Genomic DNA, 26,557 nt, shown 5'->3' on the forward strand with positions numbered 1-26,557 from the left:
AAATTGAAGTTATGTCTCAGAAAACTCTGACCATAAGACCAGAATCTTCTTCAAATGGCGAAACAAGCTAAAAAGTTCTAGGGAAGTTTTGCTGAAGATCATGTCAGGCTTTTGCCCAAAATCCAAATTGTATGTGTAACATTTTCTCAAAGAGGAACTAAAAACCATAGTTTCACCTTGTAGCATTTACAGGTAACATATAAACCCTTTGTAGCATAAACCGTGGAAGCTTTTCATTCAGTGGTGGTGTTCTTCAGAAGGGTTTTGACGTGGCAGTCCTTACTTTTGTGTTCTTCACTGTGTCTTTTAGGAAGTCTGCGGTCTTGCAGTTCTTCAGACTGCTTTAGTAAAGTGATGCCGCCGAGGAAAAAGAGGAGACCTGCTTCTGGAGATGATCTATCTGCCAAGAAAAGTAGACACGATAGGTACGTTGCAGAGACGGTGGATCCACGTTGATGGCATGCATGCCAAAGGGGCACACTGGTCCATGAGCCCAATGTGGGCCTTCCAAGTACACGAGTGCCAACTGGAATGTTGTTTTGGTTCTGCCAGGCAAACTTTCCAAGTGTAATTATTCCGTGATACTTAATGTGTGGGTTCATGAAATAAAAACGAATTAGGTAATCTGGGTTCTTAGAAATTTCAAGTTTTATCTTAGTCCATTGATCACCAAAACTGGTGTAGAGTTTCTTTCTTTCCTTTTAAGGGCTTGCTGTCTGTGCCCGTTGAGGACCTCAGGATAGGTATGTATCTGTTCTTTAAGAGGGTTTCCCTACCTGCAACAGGAGCAGGATTCCCATAGCTGCTTTTGCAAGGACCTGGGTGACGTGACTGAAGGGAGCTGCCTGTCCCCAGTGCTCTGAGCCTGCCTGGAATATTAGCTGAGCTGACGTTCCTTCTCTGAAGAGTGAGGATTTGTTAGGAACCATGAAAAACAAGACTGTTGAAACCACTTCTCTTTCAGACAAGTGACCTGCTAATTTGGGTAACTCCCAAGGTCCGTTAGGTTTGCTTATTTTAGACATTTTACTCTTTCAGCCAGATTTTAATGGCCACTTTTGTTCTCTCTCTCTTTTTTAAACAATGAACAAACATCATAGTTTTAATCTTTTCTGCCTTTTCCTATCTTCCTCCATCTGGCTGTGTAGGTCATTTCACTTCACTGATGTGGCCTGAATTGCCATATTGATAATCAGAGGGATCAGATGAGATCTTTCTGCTTCTTTCTTGCTGTGATGTTTCATATACTACAACTCTTAGAGGGTTAGAGAGATGGACTCTGAGAACATGAAAATCGTGTCACTGTTCCTATCTCAAATGAGTGGAAAGTATTATCTGAGAAAACTGTAGCCGTGATTTAGAAGATAATCAGTAATCAACAACACCATTTCGACCAGTGATTCAGCTTTATGAAGCCAAGCTCCTTGACCATTTGGTGGTACAGATATGATTATCAAGGAATTGTTAAATTCTAGTTATCACATAGCATGGTTGTATGTAGCACTTACTATTTTTTCACTGTCTAAATTCTTTTAGCGTAATAAAGCCAGTTTCAAGTCTGTACAAGGCTGAATTTTCTTCACTAATTCAACCAGAACAGTATATCTCAACAGTCTGAATGTAGAAACAGATAATGAGAACTGAACAGTCTAATATAAAGCCATATTTTTAAAGCATTTGCAAAAATATAAAATAATGCCCCTCTTCTCACTTATTATTTTTAAAACTAGAATTATGTTTCCTTAAAATACAGTGTTTTAATACACACAAAAAAACTGGTAGTTGAGTTGCAGAAAGGTATGAAGTACTCTCATTGATAGCATTTCATTGGTCACCCAGGGCATGGGGAGCTAATTCTATAGCTGGATGATTTAGTTGAGTTTCATTCTTGGTCTTTTTTGGAAAAACTTTATTTACATACCACAATGTGTACAGTTTTAAGTGTACAACTTAGTAATTTTACTAATTTAAGTTAGAATTTTGCAACCATCACTAAAACCAGTTTTAGAAGATTTCTCTCACCCCAGTTAGATCCTTGATGCCCACTTACAGTCAGTCTGTCCTTATTCCCAGCCCCAGGGAACCACAAATTCACTTTCTGTGTCTTCATATTTGCCTTTTCTGAACATTTCACATAAATGAACCTTTGTGTGAAATGCCCCTTTTTTCTTTTTTTAAACTTAGCATAGTTTTTTTGAGATTCTTCCATGTAGTAACATGTATTATTTATTTTTTTCTGAGTGTTATTCCAGTGTCCTTTTTTAGGTAGAATATTATCAAGTAATTCAGACATTACAGTCTTATATAGATCTCCAGTTAATTGACCAGTTACAGACTTTGAGCTGAGATAGAAATGTCCAAACCCAGGACTAGAGCAAATCTTTTTGAACCCCTGGCCGGTATCCACCTTTGTTTCCAGGTGGTATGGCTGCTTTTTATAGAGGAAATACAAAACTAGTGGTTTGTGGTTTCAGTATCTTAATACCCTATAACATATTTGGGGGTTTTTTTGGTATGAAAACCCAGAATCTCTAATTAGCAGTATATACAGATATCCTGGTGAAAGTCTCGATCATGAATAAATGCTCACTTCAAAAGAATTCTGTGTAATACTATATGTTATGTAAATAAAAGCTGTATTCATAAATGTTCATTATAAATAAGGGATAAAACTTACAACTTTTCTGTTGAAATCACTATTTGTAATGATACTGCTTCTTTTCCCCTCCCCAAGTAGGGAATGTCTTGCTCCTCAGCCCCATGTCATCATGAGATAAGGAATTCCTGACGAGGGTCACAGCAGTGCAGGAGGAGGCCCTGTGCTTGCTGACTCAGTTCTCCAGCTTACGCACTGGTTCCACATGGGACACGCCAGGAGAAGGGCAGGAGCCAGGATTTCTCTGTATTTCTTTTTCCTGAGGTTTTTTTTCCCCTGGAGGCTTGTTCATAATTTGATGTTTCTTTTCATTTGCTTAACAAGTTCCTTGGAGGTCTCTCCTATTGCCAGGTTCTTCCTTAGACCGTGCCCTGTGCCCAGCCTGACTCAGATGACATGGGCATCAGGAGAACTTAATTCAGGAACACGATTGAATTCTAGGGTCTTCAGTTGAAGAAAACACCAGTGACATTTCTTGCTACATCTCACTATTGTTCTATAGTTGGTTCTGGCTGGAGAGGTAGAAAGGTGTATATCAGATACTTGTTCTGTTCAGTTTTTACTAGCTATTTGTTCATCAGAGAAAAACGTATATTAAGAGCTTACCATTTAATTCTATACTAGGTATGACTGTGTTTAAAACTATAAAGGTGAAGCTTCCAGATGCAAGAAGTGGAATATTCTAAATGTATGTGAAATACCTATTAACTAGGTATCTATTGGGTAAAAGAATAAAAACTGTTACTTAAAAAACTCAGTATCTTAAAATAACTTCTAAAACTCCTTTCTCAATTTCTAGCATGTATAGAAAATATGATTCAACTAGAATAAAGACTGAAGAAGAAGCCTTTTCAAGTAAGAGGTGCTTAGAATGGTTCTATGAATATGCAGGTAGGTAATCATATCACCTAAGGCTGAGCCTCATAAAAATACAGAGTACTTTAGAGGAAACTAAAGAATTGAAAAATGAGTACTTTTCGAATTTGGTGTGTGTGTGTCTGTGTGTATGTGTGTCTTCCTGTTTTCGAGAGGGAGCACAGTTGAAACAAATCACCAAAGGTTCTATTTATAGCCAGCAGCTAAGCCAAAGAATTCAGAACACTAGAAGGGAACTGAAAAGATGAAGTGTACTTGGGAGAAGTACTCTGGATTGCTAGGAAACCTGTTGAAAATGCTGGTAAGGGGTGGCTGCATGGTTCATGCATCCAAGTTAAAATAGGCTTTGTTGCTTTGAACCTTTATGCGGTGCAGTGGATTTCTTACATCGTGTCTCTATTTTGAAAGATCATTTGGCAGACAGTGTTGGTTTTGTCATTTAAAATATCTTAAAAACAATCCCATTTTTGCAGTTTATTGTAACTGGTTGAATAATATTGAAATAAAAGGTTTGTTTGTTTGTTTGGCTGTGTATGGTGTAAAAAAGGGGAAAAAAAAAACTTTCAGGCAAGTTTGAACTGAAGGCTATTTTACCGTTCCTCTTCCGCATCAGATTTCTATCATAACGTATCCACCTGACAGTTCAATGATCTTCAAACCGATTTACTCAATATGTCTCTACTCCCAATCAGGGTCTATGTGTTGCCTGTTGTCTATAATTTGAAGAAAAAAAAAAAAATGAGCAGATCACACATGTCATTCCCTAACGATCTGTTACACCCTTAACCCCACTTAAAAACCCCTACTACCTGCGGGAGAAAAGACAGCTAACTCACAGTGGTCCCTTTGCCTGGAGTGTTTTTCTCCGCTTTTCCGTTTGACAAGCAAATGGTACATCTCTTAGATTAATTAGCTTAATAACCTTCTTTGTACTCTTACAGGAAGGACATTGCTCATAACTGGTTTTGATGTCCTTTTCTTGGGTATCAGAATGAGAATTCTTCCTGAGGCCAGTGTTTTCCTCCTACCCCACGTTTTTCTGATAAAAGTCTTGCCCTCTTTGGCCACAAAGATTGTTCCTGGGGCTGGCAGGTAACCCAGATCAGGACCATCAGAGAAAATGTCCTGGGGTTTTCCGATTGAAACTGGAAGAAGAGCGTCTTTCTTTTCTTGTGGTAGACTTGAAAGGATGTGACCCTGATTTCCTGTAGTCTTTTGGATTTTTGTGAGCTACCCCAGTGTCTTTCTAGTGAATTCTCTTTCATCACTTGAACTAATTTGAGCTGGGTTTTATTTGCAGGGATGGACACATTGTGTAAACACACATGGTATTAGAATTTATCTGTTTTTCATGTTTACATCTTGAAAGCATGACTCTCTTGAAGACACTTTGTTCCTAGTCAAAGTAGTCGGCACGTTTCCAGGTGTTCAGTACTTGGGTCTGAGTGATGGAGCATTTTCTCGTGTTCCTGTCACTTTGATTACGAAAATCTCTTGCTTTCTTATATTGGTTCACATTTATTTTTATGACATGTATTATAAGAAGGAAAGTTTAAACAGAAAAAGTACACTTAATCCCACCACCATCGCACAGCCATTTTGATACTGTTATGTCCTTTATAAGCAAATATAAATTTTTCCATAGTAAAAGCCACACTTCTGTTTTCCTTTAAAAGGAAACAGTACAGTTTTTCCTTCTTGATTGCTCTTCTCTGGTTCAAAAAGGTGACATTTGGGATAAAGATTAAGCTACATTCTTTAGGTTCCTTGAGACCCCTGCCAGGTGATTCGTTGTGGGGTTCATTACTGCAAGAAGTTTCTGTGGTATGGCTCCCTATTTTTATACCCCCCTCCCTTTTCTTTTGTATCTCATCAGGAAAAATGGCTTGAAATTGGGAATAACTAAATCTCCACCTGGTACCTGCTTTCATTTTGTAATATCCCAACCACATGAATAAAAACTGTAGATCAGTATTGTTCAGGAAAAGCACATGGTGAGGGGCCCCAGGAAGGTTGACAGGCTGTGCTCCGGGCCAGTCTGGGAACAGAGAGTGAGGTGCGGGCCCCAGTGCCTGGATGAGGGCCCTCCCCTGTGGGATGATTGTGTCCCTGGGAGATAGCCACCTGCTGTGGGTTGACCCCTACACTGAACAGAGTGGAGTGGAGGGCGGTAGGGGACCTTGGCCGTGCAGTCCCATGACACAGATGGACCTTCGTTCTTCCCAGAGCTCTCAGCTCCACCTCTTGCCCTGACCTCTGCCCTCCGCCCTCCCGTAGCCTGAGCCTAGCCCTCCTTTGCACCTCTTAGGATACAGCCTCTTGGCTTTTAAAATTCCTGTCAACTCAGTTTCTGATTCTCAGAGATTTGATAAATGAAACTCCCTCAACTGGGGCTCTTGTCCTGTTCTCTGTGGTTATAGGTTTACTCACTTTGGTGCTGTGGTACTCTAGTCCTCTGACTTTAGAAAGTGTTGCTGAGGGCAAGATTGGGGAAGTGTCTTGTTTAGACCTCTGTCTGAAGCTGGAATCTCATTTCTTTTTCATTAAAATAACCAGCTATACATAAATAATTTATCTAATAGCTTTCACCCTCTGAAATATATCTAAGAATAAGAGGTGAGAGCAGGTACCCAAGTGCCAACATTTAAGTCACACTGAAGCTCACACATGTGAGTTGTAAAAGTTCTGCAAGTCCTGATTGTAGGCTCTTCATCTCTACTTTGAATTAGGTCCTGTAGCAGAGCTGTGTTTTGGTTTAGCAGAGTGGGGCTGGGGGTCAGGAGCAGTGGGCTGTGGGTGAAGGAGACAGAGCGGCCCCTTTCGCCCCAGTGATGCAGCGTGGTGCGATTATGGAAACTGCTATGATGGTCTTGGGCCGTCATGAAAAGGTTAAATATATTTAGGTAGGAGCCCCTACTTAAAATAGCAGTGAAAGTGGGAGGACTGCTGTTTTCTAGATTATTGTCAGTATATCTACCTTCTAAATGACCTCTAGTATCATATCACTGCGGCATTCCATAGCTTTTAAACCATCTCCCTCAAACCTACTTTTAATCTACTTTGTGTTAGCGAGTGGCCTGTTTGTTAGATTGTTGTTTATTCACTAAGTCATGTCTGATTCTTTTGTGATCCCATGAACTATTCCCCGCCAGGCTTCTCTGTCCATGGGATTTCCCAGGCAAGAATACTGAAATGTGTTGCCATTTCCTTCTCCAGGGGATCTTCCCAACCCAGGGACTGAACCTGTGTCTCCTGCATTGCAGGAGGATTCTTTACCGCTGAGCCACCTGGGAAGCCCTTTTGTTAGATTAAGATTGCTCAATTCTACAGATAAATGATAGTGTCAGTACACCCATAAGCCCAATGAACAGTGTGATTACAAATAGATCTAAATGTATGCATGGGAATGATAATGAGAAAAAAGGAAAAGTTATTGGAGATAACAGGATTATGGGTAGCCTTTAAGTAATGTTGACTGATAAGCTCTGTTTTAATTTTTTTAGGATAAAATATTAAAGTAATATGAGTCATGCCATTGCAAACCATGCTGTTAAAACCTTGTTTTTTATAAAATATACAGATGCATATGGCATTGCATAAAATGTGAAAAAAAAGAAAAAAGCATAGGAAACTTAATGTCACCACTGCCCAGGGTACCTCAGCAAACCTTTGAGGGCCTGCTGCATGCCAGGCTATGGAGTGCGTGTGGATGGTCGAAGTGCTGTGCTTGAGCTCATTTTGTTGTGTGGTAAACAGACAAATGGAGAAGCGCCATCACTGTGATGAGCATTGACAGGGAGGGGAGGTGGGGTTGGAGAGGGTATGAATGGAACAGCCAGCTGGGAGACCCCCAGGCCCTGTGCCCAGGCAGGGGAAGGGCAGGTGGCTTGCCAGGCTCAGGAATAGGTAGCAGAGAAAGAGGTTTTTTTTTTTAGATCACAAAGTATAGAAACCAAAGACAAAAATTTTTTAAGATTGTGAAGTGCCTTTTTTCCCCTCAGCTTTGTGTAACCACCTTCCAGTGAGTCCTGTCAGTAGATACTAAAAACTCATCTGTTCCTACAAACGGAACCTCTTAGCAGGCTAGAAATAGATGGATACTTCCATCGGATATCATTGCTCTTTAATCTCATAGCTCAAATACTTAACGGTAGTGGAATGAGGGTAGGGACTACGAAACATGGAATTCACACACACAGTGACCTACAGTGGAGTAGTGTACAGAATATCAGCTGGGTGTTTACACAGGAATATTACCAGATGGTAAAATAAAGCAGGATACGGTCTGAACCATGTGTGTAGATAAACAAGTTCAGAACCACATCTCACTATATATTTGCACATACACAAATACATAGCAAAGTGGCCCAAGAGTATACATGCCTGCCTGGTAAGGAGAAGAGGAAGGCAAGCTTTCTCTTTACTTCACTTGGACTTCTCTGTTTGAACGTTTCACCATATGAATGTATTCATGTATCATTTGTATAATATACATGAGTGTGCACATGTAGGTATATGCACACACATGCATATATACGTGGTATAGTCACTCAGTTGTGTCTGACTCTTTGTGACCTCATGGACTGTTGCCCACCAGGCTCCTCTGTTCATGGGATTTTCCAGGCAAAGATACTGGAGTGAGTTGCCATTTCCTCCTCCAGGGGGTCTTCCCAAGCCAGGGATTGAAGCCGGGTCTTCTGCCTTGGCAGGCAGATTCTTTACCACTGGGACACCTGGGAAGCCCATGTGCACACACAGACCCAAATGGTAAAATGCCAGCTGTACTCCCACTTGAGTCAAGACTGAGGAGAGGGTGCCCATTCTCACTCTTTCTTATTTACCATTGTTTTGGGAGATTATTAGCTAATCTTGTTAGATAAGAGAAAGAAGGGGCATAAATACAGGGAAGGAGGAGGCAAAAACAATCATTCATTGAAGATGAAATGATTGTTGGGCACCTGGAGGCCAAAGAGAAATGCCTGAAAAACTTATAGAAATAAATATGTATATATTTACTGTGGCTAAAATTCTATAAAATAGCTCATTTGAGGAAGGATTTTTAAAGAAATTCTTCTGGGGTGTAGGGAAAGGTTAGAAGGAAAACTTTTGCTTTTTTAGCACTTTTATTTTCAGTTTTACTTTTAATTGAAATTTCATATCATTGTATGTATTAATGTTGCCCAAAAAACTAAATTAAAAATTAAGTAAAGTCTTATTTGATTTTCCTGTAATAAGACAAAATTAAGGATACATTGAAAAACATGTAAAACAAAAGGAGAAAAAAAAAAAAGTCCCAAAAAAGGTAACAGATTTGAATTATGTGAAACGAAATTATTTGTGATAAAATAACACATTTGTGATTAAGAGGAAAATAAAGCAGGCAGAAAAAGTATTCGCTCTGGCTAGATTATGTGGAAGAGCCTGAGTTTGGATTTTAAGAGAAGCCAAGGACTAGAAGAGAGAAAAGTGACACAGGACTGACCGATAAGCATGCAAGGTGGATTTAATTGTCACGCTTTGTTGAGACCAACCACCTTATACTTTGATCTAGTTATTACTTTGTATTGAAATTACTCTTGTGCTTTATTTCCAATGTTGGTGGGCAGGGACCATGTATTATTCCTCATCAGCTACTTCTACAGTGATAGCTCCAGGATGTGCCCAGTTGATAATATTTGAATAACAAAGGCATTTAGATGGATTCTGCTGATCTTGGCAGCTTGGTACATCTGAAGGCTATGGAAGATTGTAGAATGATTTTTGTATTCTGATATCCATCCATTCATTCAATAAAATTTATGGAGCAACTACTTCATGCCAGGGTAGTAGGTTGAGATTATAAGAAGAATTAATAGCTCTTACTCTGTTGGAATTTAGAAGGGAAGGTAAATGAGCTGGGACTTGATGCAAATGTGGGTACAGCATTCCTAGCATTGCATGGGGACTGCCTGGCCTGGCCTCCATTGGCGGGGGTGGGGAAGTTGGGAAGACTGCCTGTATGGTTCCCATCTTCAAGATGGAAGGAGCTCACATGAGAAGAGGGGAGAGGGAGATGGACTGAGGCCCCACGAGTAGTACCCCGTGTAGTACCATGCAGTAGTGCCACATGTCAGGGTGTGTGTGCGGAGCAAACCGTGGGTCGGTATTTCTGGATCCTAATTTTTATTCATTCAGCAATATTTATTTGATTCTTTTATTTCCGGGAAACTTGATTTGAAGGTGGAAAGTTACGAGGCTGAAGAGGAAGGGTGGCTATAGATCATAACCTTATTTGATATGCCAGAGACTTTGGACTTCATCCATAGATAGCAGGGAGTTTAAAATCAAAGGATTTTAAGCTAGGATGGAGTTTATGTTTGAGGTGGACCCTCCAGGTGGCTGTGTGCAGGGTGAGTCAGAGCAGGGTGAGGCTCTGGAAATAGGGAGACCCCGAGGGTACTGCTGTGGTCATCTAAGTGAGAGAGTGACGTCTGCATGATAAGTCAGCAGTTAAGAAATATTTGGAAAGTAAAATTGGCAGCACACTGGATCACTGATTGACTCTTGAGAATGTAGGAGAAGGGTGCTACGGGATGAGGCCTTCTGTTTCAGGTGGTGACCCGGGTTGAGACACTACGGAAGGATAATCCCAGCTACTCCAGGGAAGCCACATAAAACAGAGACGGACTGTGTCTATTGGATGTGGTAATTAGAGCTGATGGGTGGCCTTGGCAAGGGGAGTTTCCATGGAGGGAGAGGAACAGAAAACAGTTGCTGTGGTTGAAGAATGAGTGGGGATGCAATAGAGCTGGGATGTGTGGACATTTCTTTCAGGAAGAGAGAGAGCTAACATGGAGTGTGAAAAAAGGCTATTGCCTTGTGTAGAACAAAAAGACTGCTTGATTTTTTTTTTCTGTGTAAAAGAGACAATTATATTACTTCCCAGTTAATTTTATAAAGAATATTAGGTGGTTTTTTACTGTGTTTCCAAAATTTATTTTATGTGTTGAAATTATTATCAAAATAAGAATAGAGATTTATAAGCTACTTTAAAGAATAGAAATTGAATACCTATAACCTTATCTTTAGATATCAATTATATGTACATCTATTTGTAGGTTGAAGGACTTGGCCATAAATTGATGTAAATGATTGTGCAAAGCAGAATCCTTTAAAGATAGAACTTAAATTCTAGAATATTTTTCAACTTACACTTGGTAATTTCTTCCTTCAGAAAGAGTTTATGGTCTTTAGGTGTTATTTGATCTTAATAATAAGTATTTTAACAGTATAATGCTACAGTAGTAGTAATAGTATCTGTACATGGTTAGATTTACTTTATATAAATTGCATTTCATCACAGGTACTGATGATGTTGTAGGTCCTGAGGGCATGGAGAAATTCTGTGAAGACATTGGTGTCGAGCCAGAAAATGTAAGTCTAACTTACTAATTTGGGCAAATCAGTTGATCTGATTTTGTCTCTCAACAAATAATGCAACAGTAAAGAAGTAAGGATATGTTAGTTTTTATGAGGCAATCTAAGAAATAAGTTCCATTCTGAATTGGTTTGTAAAGCAGAACTTTTTTTGCAGTTGATATGGTATAACTACAGTTAGTCATTTTTTTTCTCATTTAATTTCTTAATTTCACTGATCAAGTAACTGAACTAGACGTTTAAAAAGTGGAGTGTGCGTGTGGACCTCCGATGACAGATAACTGGGGACTGGTGGCACTGTGTCTGTTTGTCCTCCTCTGAGGTTGTTCCAGCCTAATGTAGAGTTTGTCCAGGACTTTGAATAATTAATTATTTATAAGAGTTTTGAATAGGTTGTAATTATCAAGGATTTTTCACAGCTTTCACTTCCAGTTGAATTTAGCTTGGAAAGTGATTGATTTTTAGTGTAAAAGCCCTAAGTATTTCCCCTAAAAAATTCAATTAGAAGTTTTTTACATGCTTAATTATTTTTGCCTAATTCTTATCATCATGTTATTATTGAATATTTTTCCTATTCCCACATCTGTCTTACTGTAAAATGAAAAAGTATATAAATGCCCTGGCTCGTTAGCTGTACAGTTTAATATTACAGCCCCCAGTTTAACAAATACTTCTTACATCCTCAATGAATTTATACACTGGTAGAGCTCCCAAGGGATCATCCCTTTCATCAGAGTATTGGTGAGATAACCTGGTGCCCATGCTGATAGGTCATGCTCCTGGAGATTTCACAAAGAAATTTTATTAAACATTTTTTGTTACCATTTCTATGCCTTATATCTTCCCCACTTCCTCCCAGTAACACTTTAAATTTTCTAAAGAGCCTTTGGACTGATTTTTGCCTTGTATTTTTAATTTGAATGTGATCTAGTTCAAGTTGTTGTTCAGTTGCTAAGTCATGTCCAGCTCTTTGCGACACCATGGACTGCAGCATGCCAGGCTTCCCTGTCCTTCACTATCGCCTGGAGTTTGCTCAGATTTGTGTCTGTCGGGTTGATGATGCTGTCTAACCATCACATCCTCTGCTGCCCTCTTCTCCTTTTGCTGTCAGTTTTTCCTAGCATCAGGGTCTTTTCCAGTGAGTGGGCTCTGCATTAGGTGGCCAAAGTTTTGGAGCTTCAGTCCTTCCAATGAATATTCAGGGTTGATTTCCTTTAGGATTGATTGGTTTGATCTTGTAGTTCAAGGGACTCTCAAGAGTCTTCTCCAGCACCACAATTCGAAGGCATCAATTCTTTGGTGCTCAGCCTTCTTTATGGTCCAACTCATATCCATATGTGACTACTGGAAAAACCATAGCTTTGTCTGTTCAGAACTTTGTTAGCAAAGTGATATCTGCTTTTTAATATGCTGTCTAGGTTCGTCATAGCTTTCCGTCCTGTGAGCAAGCGTCTTAGTTTCATGGCTGCAGTCACTGTCCACAGTGATTTTGGAGCCTAAGGAAGTAAAATCTGTCATCTTTTCCCTCATCTGTTTGTCATGGAATGATGGGACTGGATACCATGAATGTTGAGTTTTAAGCCATCTTTGTAGTTCAGATGTCTTGATACATTATTCAGATTGGTGCAAAGGTTTGGGGACAGCTGGGTCAGTAGTGTTGTGCTTAATCTGGTCCATAGCCAGAAAAGAACGTAGACAGAAAAGAACATTTCACTGACTTCAAGAAGGAAGTTTTCTGACAGGGAATGAGCTAAGGTTGACAAGTGTTTTCTGGAGGGTAGTATAAGAGGGGCGAGAGTGAGCTGGCTCAGAGGAGTCCCAAGTTTCTACCCAGGGAACGGCAGTCAGCATGTATCTGGGGGGTGGGCAGCAGGGCCTGATGGTGGGGAGATTGGGAGGTGTCAGGCCGCAGGTGTCAGAGGGATTAAGTGGGCATCTGCTCTCAGGGGAGAAAGGCCTATTGGGTGGGAGGAGTGCTGCAGCTGTTTCTAAGCAAAAAACTAGCAAGGCCCAGCTCTTTAAAGTTCCTCATCCCCAGATACCAGTGAGTGTGTGTGTCAGTCGCTTAATCGTGTCCGACTTTTTGTGGCCCCATTGGACTGTAGCCCGCCAGGCTCCTGTGTCCATGGAATTTTCCAGACAAGAATACTGGAGTGGGTTGCCATTTCCTACTCTAGAGGATCTTCCCAACCCAGGGATCAAACCCTGATCTCCTGCGTTAGCAGGTGGATTCTTTTACCAATGGCACCACCTGGGAAGCCCCCAAATACCAGAACTCAATAAAAAAATAGTTGCTATTATTATCTTTTTTGGTAATGATGAGTCTTTGGTTCTCCATTTCTGTAGGAATAGAAATAATCTTGAAATGTTGAATCACATAGAAGACTAAAAGACCCAATTCAGACTATTATTCCAAAGTATTTATTATTGTATTTCAATTTAAGATGCCACTAATAGAAATTTTATTATTTTATTCATCACTTAAAGGGAAAAATGTTAAGTAAATCTGATAAGCCATCAGGTATGGATGCATCCCAGTTTTAGAAATTGTTTGAAAAACAAACACTGAAATAGTTTTTTTTAAAGGCTTATCTATATTGATAAGTGAGCACTTCTAAGTATTTAAAATCCTCCCCTTGCCTGATATTTATAGCTTATGAAATTTAAGCAGGCTTGTAAAATTCAGGTCAGCTTTCATTTACTAAGGTAATGATGAAGTTCTTTAGTTAGCTTCTTCTTGGCTGTCCTAGGGAGAGGTCTGTTTTGTGTAAAGAAATTCCCATTGTGACAACTGCTTTGGCTGTTTGGCCTCATTACATGCATACTGTGTGTGTGTGTTCCTTTGCCATAACTGTTTTGTTTTTTTTTAACTTATCAAGTGTTTATGCAGAATAGTTAATCTTTCTAATAGAAGATTGAGTATAGATACTGTTTGAGAACATATCAGGTTTGAATTAGAAAGTGTATATGTACCACGTCTTCTTTGTCCATTCCCTTGTTTGTGGACATTTAGGTTGCTTCCATGTCTTGGCTTGCCTCATTTTTTTATGTTATATCACCCTGATTTCCTCTCATTATCACCATCATCTGACCCAGTTGGGCACCATCTGACCCAGATTGTAGTTTAATGGTGTGGGGCAGTTCTTCTGGTGTAAAGAAATGAGATTACCAGCCAAATGCCACGTTTGCTTGTCCCCAGCCAACTGTATTACAGGAACATGTATTTTCTTCCCATTGCCCTTTTTTTTTATTACAACAAATAGACATACAGCCGTTCAGGGTATGTGTGCTCTCCAGTTGAGAACTCGAGTTCCCTTCTGTATGAGTGACTATCCAGAGATTGCCAGCCTTGCAGAGTGGCAGGCTGGTCCTAGGAAGGCCCCATCCTGCTTCGTCACCTCGCCAGGAATGGCATGCTTTGTTTTTAAGTTACTCCTCATCTTGCCTTGGGTCTTGAGGTAGATGAGGTAGGAGGGCTTCCTCCTCTCTCCCTAATCTAGAAGGCCTCAGCTCTGTCCTTGTGTAAGAACCCCAAAGAGCTTGCAGCTGGAGGCATCTTCAAAATGTAATTTTGTCTTTTATACCTTCAGGTATTTATTAAACTCTCCATAACTATCTTGGTGCCACCCTTTTTTCTAAAACATCTAAGTGAAAAAGTGATGAGCAGTGCCACAAACCAGTTGTCACAGTTGCTCACATCAGCAGAGTTTCAGAAGACCCACTAAAGGCAAGGATGGTGCCCACTGAGAAGTGACTGAGTGGCAATCTGTTCAGCCTGTGCTTGTTTCGGGCACAGCGCCATAGACGTGTAGTGTTGGGAAAGTGAAAGAAAGTGAAAGTGAAGTCGCTCAGTCGTGTCCGACTCTTTGTGACCCCATGGACTGTAGCCTATCAGGCCCCTCCGTCCATGGGATTTTCCAGGCAAGAGTGCTGGAGTGGATTGCCATTTCCTTCGCCAGGATCTTCCTGACCCAGGAGTCGAACCCAGGTCTCCCGCGTTGCAGGCAGTGCTTTACCATCTGAGCCACCAGGGAATGTTGGGCTACATTAAAATCATCTCCCCCCCTTTAGAGTTGAATTTACAGATATGTCCACTGTCTGTCCCACCACCTACCTGTTGGGTTTTAACACTCTGTTCTGCGCGTCTCTCTTCATTTTCACTCAAGTCTTGGAAACTGTTCCATATTTGTGTTGATGGCTCCACTTCATTTGTCTCAATAGTGACATCGTTTTCCTTTGTATAGAATGTGTTTAGCAAAGGTGTATTAAGTCGTCCCTTACTAGCAGGTATTTGGTGGTTCTCAGTCTTTTACTACTACAAATGGTCCTGTAGGAAGTCTTGATGCCTGTTCAGCTTTGTGTACATGTGTAGGTGTATCTATGAGATAACTTCCATAAGTGGAACTGCTGGTTCCAGTTTTGATACTGCAGAGCCAGCCTTTGGAGAGGTAATCCCTTTATACTTTCACCATCAGGCATCAACAGAGGTCACGTTTATCCAAACCCTTATCAGCAGACTGAATTATCAAACTTCTAGATGTTTGCCAAATTAAAACTCATTTTCGAGTTACCCTGTTCATATTTCAGTGACTAAACTACTGTGAACATTTGGTGTGATGTTAATGTATTTAATTGCTGAGATCTATTCTCCTGATTTGATTGGTCTTTCTGCTTTGTTTTGTTTTAAACAGGTAGTTATGCTTGTCCTAGCTTGGAAATTGGATGCACAAAATATGGGTTATTTTACTCTACAGGAATGGTTAAAAGGAATGACTTCTCTACAGTAAGTCCTGAGGCTGCCCTGGGATGGGGATGGGAGTGGGGGTCCTTGCTCTCCCCTGGCTGATGGCCTCCCTCTGGTACCTCATCTGGGTTGGGTGACCCCTTGGGGGTCTGGGCAGGCTTCATCTGTGGTTACAGGTATGAAGGCCAAGCCCCATTTTCATATGTGGAGGAGAGGGCTATTATGGATAAATTTTAGCAATTGAAGTTTTTATATAATGTACACTGTTTATTTTAGTATTCTTCTAGAGCAGCTCAATAGAAATGGATCATCCTTTTCTCATATATGTGAGCCACATTATATAATTTAAAATTTTCTAATAGCCACATTAAAAAAAGGAAAAAGAAACAGGTAAAATTTATTTTAATGTATTTTACTTAACCCAGAATATCCAAAATACTATCATCCTAACATTAATCAATATTTTAAAAATCACTGAGCGATTTTACTTTTTTTTTCATATTGAATCTTCGAAATCTGGTGTATATTTTACATTTATGATACATCTCAGTCTTCATTAGCTGCATTTCAGGTGCCCAGTTGCTGTGTATGTTTAGTGGCTACCATGTTCGACAGCATAGGTTTAAAATCATAGTGTTAGCATCTGGTTTATAGTTGGTGAGAACAGTTGAGTGAAGTGTAACTTACAAGTGAAGATATTTATCTTTTATTCAATATATTCTCACATAGCTTTGTGAAAATTTAAAATTTCATTACTCTAGTGATTAAAAATTAATAATAATAAAGATTCTGTTGATGTTACTTGGTGCAGAGTTGAGGAAAAAATCAGTGGTTTTATGTATTCCCTTTGTGCTTACATGCATGTATGTCTGTGTGTGTGTGTTTGCTAAGAGTTTCACTCAGGAAAACATAAATTGTCATTTTATCCACTGAAAGATACAAATGAGGTGAATGATGAAATGATATTAAAAGAGGAAGTGCTAATTCTTGGGATAGTATTGAATAACTGATCTAAAGTACTTGGAATGGCTTTTTCTTTTTACTTTAAGTAGGAATAATAGACTTGTATTAAAATTGGAATTGAGTGGCTTACTGGTTTTATTTAAATAATTTAGAAATTTGTCAACTTTTAATATCATTGTCCCTTTGTCGTTGGTAACAGTACTTTATTTTCACTGTGCTTTAGTACACTTTTATGAGGCCTTTTCACTGTTCTCTTATTTGATCCTCACACCTACCTTGACAGATCAGACGTCATCCTGTCCATTTTACAAATGAGGAGACAGAGGTTTCAAAGGGGTATGTGCTTTGTGATGGGATTAGGGGTAGGAAGAAAACCTAGGACTTCTGATTCTTCGGTCACATTCTTCCTCTAACAACTATTATCTGATGACACATGCATTTTAGGTAAAAGTCAAATCACCCTTTTGCAAATACACTTTGCTCAGCATGCTCTAGAATTTTGGGGTTAAGTCTCTGGGATCTCATAGGATTGTGTTCGTCCTGTTGAGAAATATCTCCTCATGATGTTAAGCCTACTAACTCTTGTATCGTTTTCCTCGCTGCCTCTTTCTGTTGCTTTCCGGATAGAACACAGGATGGCTGCTCCTTTTTAAGTACCCTTGTAATGATGAATGCAAGGTTAAATCAAGATTTTATTCAAGGCTTTAGAGGAGGTATCATCAGCATTTTTTCAGGCACATTTTCATTTGTCTTAGGGTATAATTTCCCATTTTTATGTAGTTCTAGGTTTGTTTTTACGTTTGCCTTTACAGAAGAATATTACCCAGTGCAAGGCCTTGCTCATGTTTTGAGGATCACGTTGTCTGGGAACTGAACTTTGCGGTTTCCTGAAAGAAGCCGTGCCTGTATGCTCTCGGGGTAGGGGGTGCTCCACAAGCGCTTTGTTGGGAACTCTGCTTGATGCTTTGTGTGACACAAGTGGTGCAGGTGGATTCCCAGAGAGTGCTGCCACTCAGTCCTTGAGATTTAATGTGTAGTAACAAACCTGATTCACTGCAAAAAAAAGAGGAATCTTCTTCCTTTTTGTGATGTGAAACTCTGAGAGTAAGTTTCCTCATCAGTGAGGTGAAGATGATTACTTACAATAACCTCTAAGGTTCTTTGTAGTTCAAAAATAGTACAATTTCAAGTTTTATGAATTTCCACCCCCCTCTCCCTCGTGCCTCCCTAAATCTATCATTTGTTCAGCAAATATTTGAGTGGCAGTGATGTGCCAAGCACGGAATTCTAGGTCCTGGGGAAACAAAAGCCAGGAACAAGACAAAGTCCATTTGAGGTAGGAGCTTGGAAGCAGTGTTCAGCCAAAACATCCAAAAGTAATAAGGTCACTTCTGTTTATGCTACTTGTATTTATAAGGTATTTGCACCCAATAAATAAGAAAACTCAGAGGCCAGTCTTTTATGTCTTCTAAAGATGGAAAATAATCCATCTTTTGAATGATCTATTTTGTCTTCTATTTGGAATTTTTTCCTTTTTTCTCATTTTGGGTTTATTAAACCTGTCAAGTGAACTTTCTGGACTCAAGAGGAAATTAAAGTGTAAAAAAGAGACTTTTTTTTTGAAGTTACTGTACTGTGGGTGCATGCTAGAAATAGGAAGCCCAGGGGTTTTAGAACCAGGGAGTTTTGAATCTGCCACTTCCTGGATGTCTCTGGTAGTGTCCCTAAAACCAAGAAGGTTGAAGCGATGGAATATGGGGCACCCAGAAATCAGTCTCCTGGACGCTGTCTGGAGGAGCTGCATGCTTGGCCTCTCCAGGGCTGTATTTCGTGATTCTTGGAAGAAGCGACGGCAGCTGGTAGGGAAGGGAACATTTATCTCCACGCTCCTGCGATGGTTCTTAAAGAAGGCACAGCTCTTATTTTGGCCCTGCCATGTGACTTGTGGGGTATTAGTTCCCTGACCAGGGATTGAACCCATACCCCAGGCAGTGAAACAGAGTACTAACCACTGGACTGCCAGGAAATTCCCAGCTCTTGTTTTAATTGACTGTTTTATTTTTTGTCTTGTTCCAGCATGGGGGTTTAAGGTTACCTCTGATGAATTAAGCTTATAGAGTATTTAAGCTAAATAAAACAAAACCAAAAAAGTATGTTAGCCTTGTAGCTAACTGCGTAGAACTGATGATGGGCTGGAAAAATACCTCTGGGCTGACTGAGTGAAGGGATGAAGGCTGTTCCTGGGTAATAGAAGAGAACTACCTTTGAGTGTATAACCTTTGAAGATTATCCTCATTCTTGTTACTTCTGACTATGTTTCAGCAGCACAGTTCAAATAAGCAGTGATTCCACAAAATGTGCATATTTTCTTGTGGCATATGATGCCCCTTAGCAGCACGGCACTGTCACCCTGTGACTGCCTCATTCTTGTATGTGGTACACAGGAAAGCTGGGGGAAATGGGCTGAATGATGTGGCTGCTTTTCGAAGTCTCAGGCCAAGCCTGTTGCTTCACATCTTTGTGAAGCAAAGCTTCACTGAAAGGAGCTGTCTGCAGATGACCTTGTTGAGTGGCCACTAGATGGCAACGTACGGTTCAGACAGGGTGACTCAGCGAGGCCTGGATCCCTGGTGGGGGTTAGTCCACGGGCTCTATGGGACCAGGCCCCTTTTAAAGCAGATTAAACTCTATTTGGAGAAGGAAATGGCAACCCACTCCAGTATTCTTGCCTGGAGAATCCTATGGACAGAGGAGCCTGGTGAGCTACAGTCCGTAGGGTTGCAACGAGTTGGACAGGACTAAACGACTACTACTAACACTAAACTCGTTATTGACAGCATCATCTCTAACCTCTCTTTAATAGACACAGGAAGTAAAAGATTGCTTTGGGCATTTTACGTGTGACTCTCCAGACCGGCTCTGTGCGTCTTGCAGTGTCAGGACATCTTGCCAGTGTCGGCTGGACTGACTCCGCAGCTCGCTGTAAAACTCCACGTTCACCTTGCGGCTGCGCTGTTTTCTTTCAGCTCTACAGTGGTTCCTGCTCTAGGATCTGCTGAAACAAGCAACTACTCTTCTTCCTTTCACTGGGCAGAACTAAACTAAACCAACTGCCCAAATCTGGCCGCTTTCCTGTGGTTTTGGTCCTTAACCTTTTTTCCAAATGAAGAGGAGAATTCCAGTCTTAGGTGTTTGGGGGTTAGCTGTTTCCCTTCTCTTTACTCCTCCCCCATATTACTACTAATAAAATATTACTCATATATCTATGGTAAGAAAATCAAAACGTAGAGCAGAGAGCCCAATACACAGTAAGCTCTGCTCCTACGCCTGCCTCACAGGTTCCCACACACTGCTTTCTCATGCATCCTTCTAGCCTCCATGAACCCTGTGGGTTCTGGCACTAACTGTCTAACTAGGCTGTCACTCAGTGTCTCCCCCGCCCTGCCATTCCTAACCTTTTTCCACAGAGATCTGGAGTAGGCTTTTCAAGATGGAAGCCTGATCATGGTAACTCTCATGATAGGAGGTAGCTTCCATTGTTTCTAGGTATTCAAAAAAGAAAACATCAAACAAACAAAAAACCCCACTGTGGACCACAAAAACTTTATGGTCTGGCCCTACTTCTCTTTCAGCTTCTTTTTGGACCATATTCCCTTTTACTCTATCTAGTCACATGATTTTCTTTTAGTCTTTAGGCTTGGCATGTTGCTAGACCTTTATGCATACTATTCCTTTAATCTAGAAGGTCCTCCTCTCCAAAAACATCTAGTTTCCATTTATCTTTCAGCTCTCACCTTACAAGTCAGTCCCTTAAAGAAGCCTTTTCTGACTTCTAAAGTTAGCCTAATTTTAATCTTTTTTAGTTTTCAAAGAAATCAAGGATATTCTAAATTCTTGTAAACTCAGATGTGAAACATTTACTGTAACTTTTGACTTTTAGATATTTTATCATCTCAGTACATCATGGGAAGCTTTTTGTAGATGGCTACAAAAAAATTGCAGAAATTTCACAATTTTAGTGCTGAAAATAAATCAGTGTGTTCTATAATGAACTATATTTTGGTTTAATAAAGTATGTAAAATCATTGCATTGTTAATACTTGTAATATGTATTATCTATACTTGGTAGGAGGTAAAAGCTCTATAGGGAAACACAGAGAAACACATCCAGCATTGAAAATCTTTAATATTGCCAGTGAAAATGATGACTCTTGGTTCTCAATTTTAAAGGCTAGTATTAGGAACAGAAAGTTAGCTTGTAACAATATCCAAATAGTCTACTTAGGAAAAAGACTGTGATGCTACTTAAGAAAAAGACCCTGATGCTAGGAAAGATTGAAGGCAGGAGGAGAAAGGGATGACAGAGGCCTAGGTGGTTGGATGGCATCACTAACTCAATGGACACGAGTTTGAGCAAGCTCCAGGAGATGGTGAAGGATAGGGAAGCCTGGCGTGCTGCAGTCCGTGGGGTTGCAAAGAGTTGAACACGACAGAGTGACTGAACGAGAGAAATAAACAGTGTGTCACTTACCTGTGAAAACAGGTTGTCATCACCAGGGCTTCCTGGAGAAATAACTGATTTCAAGTCTAGGTGAACTAGAATATCTTGTGTCAGAAAGCGAGGATGCACTCAGAGACTGATGGTGGGGACGTGTCAGAACGACACTGGAAGGACGGTTGTGCACCATGAAGAATGAGGACAGTAACAGATTATAACCCTGAGTAAAAGGCAGAAGTCCTTTAGTCCAAAACCAAGAAAGGTGGTGAGAGGAGCTCTCTTTATAGAAGAGTTCGGGCCTATAAGTGTAAAAGCATGATAGAATTAGAAAAATCACCATTTTGCATCCTCAAATGTAAAACTGATTTAGGCAGGGATCATAACAGATGCTGAACCCACCTGGTGATAGGTTGTTGAGGAACAGGATTGTCAGTCTCAAGGTACCATCCTCAAGGTTACACACCATTTAGAAGGGGCCAAGAGTACCTTTAAGTGGAGATAGGCGGGTACTACCTTCACCAAATGAGTCATCTTGGTATCACCAGTAATGGAATGGACTGTCCTCATGGGAGGAGAAGCACATAGCGTGGAGTGTTCTTACCATGAGTGCTTAATCTAAGTGTAATCATAGGGAAATTATCTGACAAACTGAGATTCTGCAAAACAACTAATCTGGTCCCTTCAAAAATGAGATTGTCAAGAAAGACAGAAAAAAGGCAGGATGCCTTCTAGAAACTAAGGAGATAGACACCTGAGAGCAGTGCATAAGCCTTGACTGGATCTCTGATGGAAAACAGGAGCTGGGGGAAGATTGGGACATCTGCATGTGAGTCACATGTTAACATTTCTAGGATATTAAGAGTGATGATGGCATTGAGGCATTTAGGAGTAAAGTGGCATTATGTGGGCAACTTACTTTGAAAAGGCACAGAAAAAAGTGCTTGTATGTGAGAGCACAGATATGACAGTGTTCATGGTGGACCCAGGGAATGGGCACGGGGGTGCTTATCTACAGGACCCTCAGCTTTTCCGTACATTCGACATTTCTTGAAAAGCATAGGAAAAAAAGCTCATTGTGGACGTGTTCCAACTCCAGAGTTTTTATTGTCTTTTGGGATTGTGTTTTATATTACTGCCCCACGTCAGAAAAAACTCAGGTTATAATTTGCCTTTATTCTGTTTTTCTAGATGTGATACAACAGAAAAACTCAGAAATACTTTGGATTACTTAAGATCATTATTAAATGATTCTACAAACTTTAAACTTATTTACAGATATGCGTTTGACTTTGCACGGGTGAGTCCTCTGGATCCTATCCAAATGTTTCTCTCTCTCTCCCCCCTCCCCCCTTTCACTGCCTTTTGAGGTTTGTTTTACATGCTACAGCAAGGAAGTTGAGTAAGCTACTCCCAGGATGCTAGTTAGAATTTCTCTTCTACACATAGACTTTCCACCCGAGCTGAGTCTGGGCAAGAATGTAGTATGTCAGCACAAAGCTCTAGTGACAGGCCTTTAATAGCTCATGTGATTGGCTTAGAAGTAATTGTAAAGGGGTACGTCATAGACATTGTTCTAAACAGCTCTTAGGTAAGCTTGGAAAAGCTTTTCCTTCTCACGAAACAGTAAACCTTCACCCATTGAGTTTCCTGGAATAAGGTAGTCAGGTCGAGGCCAGTTTCACTTGGGGTGCTGGATCATACCTGGAAATCATTTGAATTGCAAATGTAAGCTAATTTCAATGGGCAGGATTCAAATGTAGTTTCTAGTCATCATTTTGAAAAATGATCATCTTGTTTGTCACACAGTGAACCAGGCCAAGTTTGTGACGGTGGTTCTACCAGAGTGAAATAAAGCTGTATTTTTCAGCCTGGTCACCACAGGTAGTGAGTAAATCCTGAGGCACCACTTGGCATTGTGTTCATTCACTGTCCACGGCCCGTACATAATGATTATGCTCTATTGCAGGATGGTAGTTTTCTGTTCTGTTTGTGTGTTTGGTGGGTTCCGGCGATTAGGCTTTCTTGACTGGTAATTTTTTTAATTTCTTTTTTTTAAGCAGAGAACTCAGTAACAGTTTTTTTTTTTTTGTAAGCAAAAGATCCACCATGTGGATCTTTTCACTTTTTCTTCACTTTGGCTCTGTTAGTTTAGCCAAAAATTTATTTGCTGTTGAGATCTGGTGCACCTACAGCACAGCCGTAAGTTCAGTGTGGTGTCCTCACGTGTGAAATTTTTGCAGCCTCAAATAAAATTAGGACATGCATGAAAATATATAGATGTTAGAAGTGATACTGTCAAACTCAGATGCAGTGTTTCACTCAATAGCATTTATATAATTGTATCTAGAAGTTGTTGGTCAGATGCTTTTAGAGTAGATGCATAGTTTCCAGGATTAAATGTTTTCCTTCTCAAGATTTTTTTCTTCCCTGAGTCAGCAGTGTCCTATCATATGGCTGAAGTTTTGTTTAGAAGCATCTTGCCTTTTCACCAGAACAACTGTATTTTCTAACTTCCTTGTTTGGGAGTGAAATTTCCCCACATATCCACTGCTTTAGAACTGGGCTCAGTTTTCCTTCAACCTGGCTGTCTGTCCCCTTCTCAGTCTGTCACACAGGCTCCTTCCATTGCCTCTCTCTTGAGCTTCTACTACATCCTTGGGGTTGAGGCTGGGCTCATGGCCTGCACTGCTCCCATGGCCTCTTGTCCACGCCCTCTCCCTTCTCACCAGGCACTCGTACCAGCAGGGCTTGGTCCGTCTTCCCGCAGCCTTGGGCCACTTGTCCACCTTCAGCCATGAACACCATCGCCTCCATGTGAATATAGCACTTCAGTCACCGTGTGGACATCACAGTTGCTTCCCTAGCAGCTGAGTGATGCATGGGATGGTTTCGTTCTCCTTCACCAAGGAGTGGGGTGAACTGGGGCCCCCTGGTTGCTCAGCAGTAGGTCCAGGACCTACTCAGGCTACACACTCAGGCTCTGGCTCCAGGTCCCATCTCCAGGTTCTCCCAGGCCATTGCAGTCCAGTCTCATCCAGGCTTCCCCTTCCACAAGATGTCTGTGCTCTGCTGACCATGAACTAGCTGTTTGCTGAACCTGCCGCCTGCCCCTGCCTTTTGTCATGCCAAGCGCTGTCTGAGCCTTGTCTGTATCCCTGCTGCTTGCTCCATCACCAGCTTCTGGACCAAGCCGCCTGGCTCCACCATCACATAGGATCATCACTTACATGGCCCTCATGTCCCCTCTAGCTTGGCCTGGGAGTTTAGGTCCAGGCCTGCATTTTTTCTGACAGTTTAAGGGACTGCGTGTTTTCTTTCTTCCTATCTCTGGTAGCAGCCTGCAAAAATCTGTGCCTTTTAAGGAGAGTATCAATAAATATCAGTGAATTAAGCCCCATTATGTAAAGCCCCGTTATGTAATGCTGAATAACAGCCACATCATTACCAAATAGATTCAGTTCAGCTAAAATATGCCCTAAGATGAATTTGTTACTGAATTTGTTTTATTTAGCTGTATCCCACAAGTTTTGAGGTGTTAAATATTCATTTGCATTCAGTTCAAAATATTTTCCTGTTTCCCTTGTGATTGTTTTAGACCCATTGATTATGTAGAAGTGTGTTGTGTTATTTGCCAACTACTAGGATTTTTCCACATAATCTATCATTAATTCTGCCATGGTCAGAGAACATGCTCTGTGTAGTCTCAGTCCACTAACAGGTATGGAGGCTAGATTTATGGTCTGAAATGTGACCAAATGGGTCTGCTGTGATGAATATTCTATGTGTGCCCGCAAAGAATGACTATTCTGTTGCTGTTCAGTAGAATGTTGTATAAATGTCAGTTAGGTCAAGTTGGTTGGTAGTAGTGGTCAGGTCTTCTGCATCCTAATGATTTCTGCCTACTGTTGTATTATTTGCTGAGAGACGAATATTAGACTCTCTGACTGTAATTACTTCTGTTGTTTGTGTCTTTTCTCATTTCACCGTATTTCGAGGCTTCAGACTAGATTTAGATATATGTAGTATTGTTAAGTCTTCTTGAAGAATTGACCTTTTAGCATTATGAAATGTCTCTCTTTATCTCTGATAATATTCTTTGTTCTGAAGTCTACTTTGTCTGATAGAAATATAGCCATTTCTGCTTTTAAGTAAAGTCTAGGTGATATGTCTTTTTTCATCCTTTATAAACCTGTTTGTGTCTTTATATTTAAAGTGGGTTTCTTTTAGATAGCATATGCATAGTTGGGGCTGCCAGTACATGTCCTGAGATGCTTAAACCATTTGCATTTAATGTGTTTATTGATATGGTTAAGTTTACATCTCCTGTATTGCTGTTCATTTCCCTTGTTGTCTCATCTATGTTTATTTCTTTTTTCCTCTTTTCATGACTTCTTTTGGATTTTTTTAGACTCCATTGTTATCATTCCATTCCACTATTGTCTTCTTATCTGTATCTCTGTTATTTTTTGTGATTAATCAGGCTTTACAGCACACATCTTTAAATTCTCAGTCTATCTTCCAATAATATTATACCACTTCGTGTATAATGTAAGAGCCTTTATAACAGTACACTTTCATCTTCCCCTTCCGTACTTTTGGCTGCTGTGTCACACATTTTACTTATACATGTGTTACACATCTCACAATATATTGTTTTAGCCTCTTTAGGCTGCTTAACAAAGTCCCAGAGACTCAGAAGCTTATAAATAACAGAAATTTATTTCTCACAGTTTAGGAGGCTGCAAAGTCCAAGCTCATCGTGCTGGCAGGGTAGATGTGTCTCCACTGTAACCTCACGTGGTGGAAGGGAGGAGGGAGCTCGCTACAGTCTTTGTTTTAGGGGAGTTCCTCCACAGGCATGAGGGCCCCACCTCTTATTACCATCACTCGGAAGTGGGGAACACAAACATTCAGTTCATAGCATATATTGATATCATTTTTGCTTTGAATAAGCAAAAATGTCTTTTTTTAAAAAAGCAACTTTAAAAAAATTATTTATTTGACTGCACCGGGTGTTAGTTGCAGCATGCAGGATCTGTAGTTGCGGCATATGGGCTTTTAACTGTAGCATATGGGATCTAGTTCCCCGACCAGGGGTTGGACCTGGGCCCTGTGTTGGGGAGCACAGAGTCTTAGCCACTGGACCACCAGGGAAGTCCCAAAAATGTCTTTTATATTTACCCAGATATATTCCACTTGTCTGTGCTTCCTTCTCTTTGTGTGGATCCATATTTCTATCTGGTATCATTTATCTTCTGCCTAAAAATTTCCTTCAGCATTGCTCATAGTACAGATTTTCTGGTGATGAGTTTCTAAGCTTTTATTTTGCCTTCAATTTAGAAGGTACTTATCTAGATAAAGATGTCTAGGTTGACCGTTTTTTCTCTTAGCGCTTTCATGCTGG

The 26,557-nt window shown here is 40.5% G+C and overlaps 1 protein-coding gene across 4 annotated transcripts in view; it reads left to right on the forward strand.

Annotated features, from left to right (window-relative positions):
* DCUN1D4 (defective in cullin neddylation 1 domain containing 4) overlaps window positions 1–26,557 on the forward strand; it is a 71,298-nt gene that overhangs the window by 31,165 nt on the left and 13,576 nt on the right. For 3 of the 4 annotated variants that reach the window (XM_027544482.1, XM_027544483.1, XM_027544484.1), the window contains 5 exons: window positions 311–425; window positions 3,456–3,547; window positions 10,875–10,945; window positions 15,640–15,731; window positions 22,342–22,450. In XM_027544482.1, coding sequence (XP_027400283.1) covers window positions 311–425; window positions 3,456–3,547; window positions 10,875–10,945; window positions 15,640–15,731; window positions 22,342–22,450 — 479 coding nt within the window. Of the gene's footprint in view, window positions 1–310; window positions 426–706; window positions 744–3,455; window positions 3,548–10,874; window positions 10,946–15,639; window positions 15,732–22,341; window positions 22,451–26,557 lie in introns of those variants that run through there. The other variant, XM_027544486.1, reaches the window with a different exon arrangement.

The sequence above is a fragment of the Bos indicus x Bos taurus genome, chromosome 6 (assembly GCF_003369695.1).
Source record: "Bos indicus x Bos taurus breed Angus x Brahman F1 hybrid chromosome 6, Bos_hybrid_MaternalHap_v2.0, whole genome shotgun sequence".
In the NCBI taxonomy this organism is placed as follows: Eukaryota; Metazoa; Chordata; class Mammalia; order Artiodactyla; family Bovidae; genus Bos; species Bos indicus x Bos taurus.